Source organism: Salarias fasciatus, chromosome 10 (assembly GCF_902148845.1).
Source record: "Salarias fasciatus chromosome 10, fSalaFa1.1, whole genome shotgun sequence".
NCBI classification, from domain to species: Eukaryota; Metazoa; Chordata; class Actinopteri; order Blenniiformes; family Blenniidae; genus Salarias; species Salarias fasciatus.
Window position 1 is genome coordinate 9828834 of NC_043754.1, and position 8534 is coordinate 9837367.

Consider the following 8534-nt stretch of genomic DNA (forward strand, 5'->3'; position numbering starts at 1 on the left):
GGGTTAAATGAATTGAAAAAGAAAGTTATATTTACTTGAGTGACAAAAAATGGTTTTATATTGTGATTTTGTATATAGTGTAAAATAAGCAGAACATTTTACTTTTTTTAAGATCAAGTCCTGGAAATATGTCCCAGTGCATGTATCGATCTGTTGAGGAACTTTTAAAATAAACTGTCATTTACAAATCAAATCAAGCTCGTGGCATCATATGTTGGCTGCTGCCTATTGCCAGAGATTCTTGCAGTGAACAGATAGGGTGGGAGTGTTTGACATACCAGTGCCAGCCACTCCTGTATGTGTCACACATGACGATAGGTCCTGTACACTCACACTTTCCTGAGAAAGCAGGATGAAGATGACGGTTCCTCTAACCGATCTTATTAATTCACTTTTTCTCAGTTTGTGGTAGAAATAAGCTAAAATGCTCTCACTGAACCTCAGCTACTGATCCGAGCCCACGCTGGAAAGACTGGGAGTGTCTTCCCTTCAGATTCAAGGAAATACAATGCTGTGTTACATTCGAGTGGAATGCTTTTTTCTGTTGAGGTTAATTGCGTAACATAACAGATGCTTTCATTTCTGAATGAAAGGATAACACTGAGTGTGTTGTTTAAGTTCAAATTGAAGAGAAGTGGAGGTGGGTTTTTACCTCTGACATGTAGGAACCTATCTGGAACCATGCAAACTTCCCATTACCACTGCCAGATTTTCAAGGTTTGAATGCAGAGACATGCAGGTTGTTTCCTGGAAAGACTGTCGGGCCTTGTTCCGATTTCCTGTTTTTCGGGTCTCGATCCCACAGTGAGTGTGTCAGTGACCACATACAGCCGAGTTTAACACAAAACAAAGCCTGAGTTCTGCTCTATTGTGTTTTACAGTAAAATTCAATTGTCTGAAAATTATCCTTAAATAGGATCGTTTTTCCAAATGTACTTAAGTGAGATTTAACACCCAGACATTTTTTTTCATGTGAGTTTTCTTCCGGTGTTGTATTCATGTAAAAGGGGGTAGTGTAGCTTTAAGTCAGCAGTGCATAGTGGGTGCAGAAATGTGTCCCTGTCTGTTGTTGGGGGCTGCACACTGCTGCAGTGAAGCCGGATGACACCTATTAAAAGCCAAGGGTGCACCTGCATGGCTGCTGCGAATAAAAACATGGACACACAGCAATGAACACAGCATCTGTACAAAGCAAAGCATGCTTGCATGATTCTTTCACTCCGGCATACTTTGAGTCATCCTACACAGGTCTGCAGCAGTCCTCTATCTTTCTGCAGCAAAATGCCCCCCCCCCCCCCCATTGCAGTTCTGGAAGAATTCCCACCACTGCTGCATTGATACTCCAGTGGAGGGGCCTGGAGAGGAGTGGCGAGCCCACAGCCTGGACGCATATCTCTCCCCTCACAGGAAGTCCACACCCGGGAAAGCCAACCTCCACTCTGCCCACTGTCACCTTGGAAAGAATTTGAACCCCCACCCCCGCCAACCTGCATCCCGGTGTCCCAAACAGGAGAAGTGCTTTACATAAGTGCCATTGTTAACACATGTGAGTACTTCTCTTCCTGTTTTTTAAAACCCTTTTGGATCTCCGCTGTTTTTTTTTCTCTCAGCACATTAAACTCAGTAGCAGGATCTCTGGCCGTTCAATATCCTGTAAGTCATATTAGATTTCAATACAGACAGACTTTCCGGTGTGATGTTTCACTGGTTCTGCTGAGTCAGAATCATATCAGCCTTATTAGATCAAGCTTGCATTACAAGGAAAAAAGGAAATATTAATGAGAGCTTAAAAATCAGGAATTTCACATGATTAACCCTTCAATATGGCACACATTGAAATACGAGGGAGAACCGGCAAATAACCGGACACTGGTTATAACTTTTCATTTGTTTTATTTTAACAATTATTCAAAGCTGTCACCTTCAAAGTAATCCCCGCTGGTTTGAATACATCACTAAACATCACTAAACTCTTTAAATATGGTCATAAAAGTTTGAAACAAAGCACCCAAGCTGAGCATCTGTGAGGAGGAACAAAAGAACAATATTCACTATTACTCAACCTAATACCAGTAAATAATTACAATGGCAAGTGTCAGCAAAGTAAAATACAGGATAAGCTTTCATGCCGTTAAGTCTCCATACGAATTTTGGTCTTGAGATTTTTCCTCGGAGATAAATCATTCTCCTTCTGTTCTCCAATGCGTGACTGATTGTATTATCCGAGGAACATACAGAGGATGCTGCTTCCTAAAGGATGTACATTTGTCCTTGACTTCTCCGTTGGTGTAACTCTACCTCGACCCATTTGATGAGCTCTGTCACATGGTCCCAGCTGCAACCGAATTACGGCAGAATCCGAAGCAAATCTCTCAGCAGCGTTTTTTATTTTTAATTACATACCTTTGAGCATCTGAAATTGACTGTATTTGATAGACTTTGGTGTGCAGCGTCAGTCAGGTCTTAAACAGAATAATTAAATCTAAAACCCCCCAAGCTAAGCACTTCCTCAATCATATCACTCCCTGAAGAATGCACACACGAGGCTATGCTATGCTGCTGGTGACTGATGGTTTATACATTTATGGAAAGAAGCTGTCCTGCTGTAAAAAATGACTCATATCTTAATGCTCATGCATATAAAAGGTAGTTTGACCTTGTCTGCATGGTATGAGGCATGCGCTCCTCATATGTACAGTAGCTGTAAATGCTGATTATCCTGAGCTGAGGAAATGTGAGTCGAAAGGAGAGGAGGAAAAAAAAAAGTAGAACAAAGACACTTTTTTAAAAAAGTAATTACACTTCCGGTGCTGCAGTCGTCTGATGGTAAGAAAGATGACGCTAACATCTGTGTCTGACTGGAGTATTTTTTTATATGGGATTGTGCGTCCGGCCGGCTGCTGCGGGGCTGCATTACACAACCTCCTCCCCAACCTGCACTGCAGAACTTTTCTCTGATCTTAACAGTCTCTCTGACAAAAGTGCCTGAGTCTGCATACACGCCCCGAGTCAGGAGATGGGAGGAGGGTGCAGAGCAGAGAGGAGGAGTGACTGGGGGTGTTAGAGGGAGGGAGGGAATGAAATGGATGTTGGGGCAGGTGAGGGAGGTGAAATAGAGAGAGGAGAGAGAGAGAGAGGTGGCACGTGGCCAGAACAGAGGACAGAGGAAAAAGTTGTGAGATAGCTGGAGGGACGAGCAGGGAGGGGGGGCTTTCTCTTTTACTGGGACTGTGCTGAAGAGGAGCAGGAAAACTGGCATCTGACAGGTCTGTCTCTGTCTTTGTCTCCCCCCCCCCGCCACCTTCACTCTGAGTGTGCCTCGTCCCGTCCGGCACTGCAATGTGGCTGTATCTGCACTGAAACTGCCGCCTGGCTCGTTCTCCTTGAGTGAACCCTGACTATGCGCAGCGACTGTGTGCCGTTCAGCTTCCGTCCCATCCACACTGACTCAGCTGTGCGGGCAGCCGGCCGGCCCCTGAGTGTGCAGCAGCTGCAGCAGGAGGTAGGCATGACAACACTTCACCTGTACCTTTCCATCAAATCTTGTGTCCTTTAATGGAACGGTCATGTTCAGGCGTACAGCCATGTTGTGTATATGAGTAATACTTCTCACTGTGTATGATGTTTAATTGTAAAGTCTTTGGTGATTAGCGTTTGTCTTGTGTCTCGCTTCCTCTCACCTTCTTCCTCCTCGCCCCCCTTCTCCCCCTCCTCCTTCTCTGCCTCCTCCTCCGCCACTTCCTCCTCTGTCCTCTGTCTCACCTACAGTTCCATCTATAGGATTGCTTACAGGCAGACACTCATCCCTCACAGCATCAGCTGGGATTCAGACATCCAGACGAATTTAATCCATCACACCAGAGAGGCTGCGATAAACTAAAGGATACCCTACCTGCGCTGGGGCCGGATCCAGCAGAACCGTTTGTTTTGGAGCAGATCTGGCTGCCATGGACGTCCGGTGGATTGAGATCCAACCCCCAAAGCTGGGCCCACGTTTCTCCGTCCTCAGTCTGATCTCCACCGTGCTGCTGGGTAATGTTGAGCTCTGTTTTTTTTTTAATTCATTTTGTCATTCCACTTGTTTGCTCTGCGCTCTTTGTGCCACCACTGAAAAACTTCATGGGTTGCTTCAGACGGAATTAGTGTTACTTAGTGAAGCACTGACACTGTTCTACTGTTCTTCATCTCTGGAATACGCACAGTAAATTTGAGGTCTAAAGGTTGGCATATCAAACATTCATTTGATTGCTTTTCTTGCCATGTTGTTGCATTTTATCCTTTGATGAACATATTTTGCTGGTCTAGCTTGGAAGCAGAGAAAAGATAAGATTATTTTTTTCTGGTGTGTTTTTTTTTAGATCATAACCTTGCCATTAAAGTGTTACATGTTTTCACTTATTCCTGTTGTTTTGCATCGGAAACGCAAGTCAACAAGAGAAAATGTCAGCCGAATCAATTGACCCTGAACAGGAACGCTGCATCAGGCAGCCGCTCGCAGCGTGTTGTGCCGGTCCAGATGAATATCTGCAGCTACAGAGCAGTGGAACTGCAGGGGCAGGTTTCCAAACCTGCATATGGGTTGGGAGCATCACTGCAGCAACAATGCAGCAAACATGCACTAAAAGTTAGAGCTCTGCGGTTTGTGCAAAAGGCTGACAGCTCCAAAGTCAGATCAAGAGTACCTTGTGAATAATTCACAGAGAATCTGAAATATTGATTTCTCTAATACAAAACTTCCTGTTGATACGCATTTTCACACAAGAAGAGAGTTGTTAGTATTATATGTACTGAATGGATAATTTTTTTAATGTTCTTTAGTTAGATCAAACATGAAATATCTTGGTATCTATTATGAAAACTGCACACTGATGCAGGTGGGACAACCAGCCCAGCTAAAGGTGCACTTTTGCAAAACAGCAAGGCGTCAGCATATACTGTTGTTTTCCACTGGGAAATGAAGAGAGGATGCATTTTACAGAGCAGTGAACGCATCTTTCAGCTGTTTTGCCAACGTGCATTAAGGAAGCATCAAAGTTACTTTTCATGCGTTCACTGAGGTTTTTGCTGTTGCAGCATATTTTTATTAAAACATTGTTGCTTTTTTATTCTTGGATTCACTGAAGAAAAAAAACAAAAAAACAAAAAAAAGTACTGTTTTGAAGTTGACATTTGTAGGCCAGAAAGTGGAACACCGCTGTTCTACTTTCATGTGACGCATCAAGAAGCACAACACAAGTTTTAATGAACCTTTGGGTGAGACATGAAAAAAAACAAAAAAACAAAAAGAGAAAACGTGAATCCTTTGAATGTGTTGGAGGTAAACCAGAGGGAAGATAAAGGTGACGCAAAAAGAAATGAGGCAAGATGATCGCAGTCCTTCGTTTACTGTCAGCAGCTTCATTATCTGCGCTGACACAAACAAGGTATTGTAAAAAAAAACAAAGCCTTTCGCAAAATATATATACATAAATCCTGCACGAACGAGACAGCTGAGTGAGGCTGTCTCTCACACGTCACTGTTCATCTCGCCGGTTTTTGCAAGCTCACTGTGCTGCATTGAAGCAACCGAGGAAAAGATGAGAGGGAGAGGGGAGTTTTTCAGATATCAAGACTGAGAGAAGAATGAATCAATACTATTCCCACTTACAGTTCACTCGTCTTCACTCCTTATTGCTTCTCAGATGTTTGAAGGAAGGCGGATACAAAGGCAGGAGTGTGTGAGAAACAGCGCAGGACATGATCCTTGCTGTGACCTTGACGTATGAGAATAAAACTGATGTAAACTGACCAGTGCAATAATTATCTGCTTTAAGTTCAGAAGCAAGGAAATAAAACAAATGAGCCAAAGATAAAGAGTTTTATATCCAGTGTTCAGTGGGGAAAGTTCAAATGTGATAGCGGGAACTTCCTGACGCTGTCTGTGCTGGTTGGTCCCTGGTGTACAGTTACAGCTTTCACGTTTTCACCCTCTCTCTTATTTACAGGAATGTCACAACATGGTCGCTGCAGTGTTGTGTTCCTGGGGACACAAACTTTCAAATACCAAAGATAGATTTACGATGCATGTGCTGGTCTCTTCATGTTATTTACAAATGTGATTGTTAATTGTTCAAACTATTTTGGTTCAAATATTCTGACTGTAAAAACGCATGTTGACGTGCAGTTTTCTGATCTTCTGCCTCCTCAGGGGCCTGGTCTACTCAGGCTCTGGAAATGATCGTCGGGAAGACCCCCTCCCTGGTAGCAGTGAATGGCAGTACGGTCATGCTGCCTTGCAAATACGAGAGCTGCGTCGGTATCGATAGGCTGTATTTCAACTGGCAGTTCAACAACAACGGCACCATGCAGAAGGTAAAATCCCATAAAAACATTTAGTCTCAGGTTTTTCTCGTCCTGGAGAGCCGTTGTGGGTGATCGACGTCTCCCCGACTTTTCCAGGTGTGTGAGTCAGTGATCGCATCCGCGGAGGTGGAGCCAGATGTGAAGATCTTCCGAGACCGGGTGGAGTTCATTGGAAAGAACGTTAAAGGAAACGTCTCCATCCTGCTGTGGAACATCACCTTCGAGGACGGGGGCCTGTACACATGTTTTGGGCGCAATCCCAAAGAGCACTACAAGAACCACAGCGCCATCTTCGAACTCTTGGTGGTGGAAGAGTGTAAGTTCTCAAGGTCGCTCAAGGTGAAAATCATAGTTAAGTTCAGCTTGAGTTTCAATTCATTAACATAATTATGTTAAAAAGGCTTATTGTTAAACCCAGCTGAACTTAAACCTTGTCGTGAAAGATTTAACAAATTTGTAATGTTTAAGCTCCTTTCACTTTGCCAATGTAGCAGATGTATAACCAGGCTTACAGTGAATTAAGCAAAAATTATCTTTGTGTGTGTGTGTGTGTCCACAGTGAAGGTGGTGGACAAAACGGTGACCATCATCATAGCTTCGGCAGTGGGAGGAGCCATCGCGCTGCTGATGGGCTTCATGTTGCTCAAGAACTTCACCCTCTTTGTTCTTTCCAAGCTTGAGGAGAAAAAGTGAGTTCCCACAGCTTCTCGTGTGTGTTTCACGGTGTTTCATCACTGTGTTCATTCAGCCGGTGTAGATTTCAGAACTGGAAGTTCGCAATGTGTCTGCGAGCTTCATTTCTGATTCTGTCTCCTTCTCTTTCTCTTTATTTGAACCCCTCTGCAGTAAAGAGTGCCTTGTTACTTCATCAGGGATCGACAACACAGAAAATGGCCTCTCAGGATCCAAAGCGGATTCCAAACCAACACCAAAAAAGAAATGAGACGATGCACGGCCACGCAACATGAGTGCTTATATTTCTATTTGCATATTTTTGTATATGCATATGTGTTTGCACACACTCATTACATTCAGGTTGGCGTCTGAAGAGCTCTGGCTGTGGCTTTCAAATATCAGATTATTTTATTTCTGAAGCAATTGGACCAAATAAAGTCGTACTTTCAAATAATTTCATTATAATAAGATCAATTTCCATGGCACTTTACGTTCAAATGAAATACAGAAATACAAAATTCAAATGAAATACAGTAGAAAATGCAATAATCCCACTCATATAAACAGGGCCGGCAGTGGCAAAACAATTAAATCCTCATTTAACAGGAAGAAGCTTCCTGCTGAACCAGACTCAGTCATACAGCAGTTATTAAACATTTGCCAGTGTCATTGATGTCTTTTACTCATGGCCTTATTCAGCCCTCAGAGCAGATGTGCTGATTGGTTCAACTGAGGAACTTGTTCGGCTCAAATATTCATTTTCCTCATGATTTGACATTTTATGTTCTGATTTACTCCTGAAGTTGCAGCAACTATTAAACTTTAGTAGATTCGTGTTTTTTTTTTTAAATCAGTATGTTAATGACAATGATAGCTTTTAATACAATTTAATTCAATTTATTTAATTAATTTAATTTAAGTAGTTGACACATTAAAATGTTATTTAAAAAAAAATGAATATTTTTTTTTGTTCATGTTCCTGTTTATACTTGTGTGATGACCACTGCAGTTAGAAAACGGAGGGATATGCTTACCCTGAAATGCACGTGAGGCCAAAACAGAGTTTGTTCACGCCCAGGTATAACTAAACACAGGAGTGAGTGTGTACGCTTAGAATTGATATTCTTGTATCAGAACCTTTAACAATTTTTATGATAAGAAGCTTCAAAAACATTTTTTATTCAGTAAACACTGTTTTTTTTTCTCAGATTTAGTTCAACAAAGAGGTAAGATCTTTGTCGCAGACAATGGAAGAAATTGATATTAGAAATGCATTTTTTGCCATTTATATCAGTATATATTTGTTGCCACAGCCAGAGTAGAATAATGATCTTTGACTGTTTCTCACTTAAAGTCAAAACAAAACACTTGAAATAACAAAAAAAAAAAAAAAAAGCAGTGTAAAATTACAGCTGGGCTGAATCCTTCTTTAACTAACATCAAGCTCACTTACAACAATAATGCCCTTCAGCTCATTGATGTATTTGCATTCACTTTTTACATCGCACCTTGTACAA

The 8534-nt window shown here is 42.1% G+C and overlaps 1 protein-coding gene across 1 annotated transcript; it reads left to right on the forward strand.

Moving 5' to 3' along the window:
* The first annotated feature begins 3143 nt into the window (after positions 1-3143).
* scn4bb (sodium channel, voltage-gated, type IV, beta b) lies at positions 3144-7821 on the forward strand. The gene is made up of 6 exons (XM_030101029.1): positions 3144-3502; positions 3769-4032; positions 6188-6351; positions 6439-6658; positions 6902-7031; positions 7189-7821. Exons 2-6 carry the CDS (start codon positions 3948-3950, stop codon positions 7283-7285), a joined length of 696 nt encoding a protein of 231 aa, XP_029956889.1. The 5' UTR covers positions 3144-3502; positions 3769-3947; the 3' UTR covers positions 7286-7821.
* Positions 7822-8534: the final 713 nt, after the last annotated feature.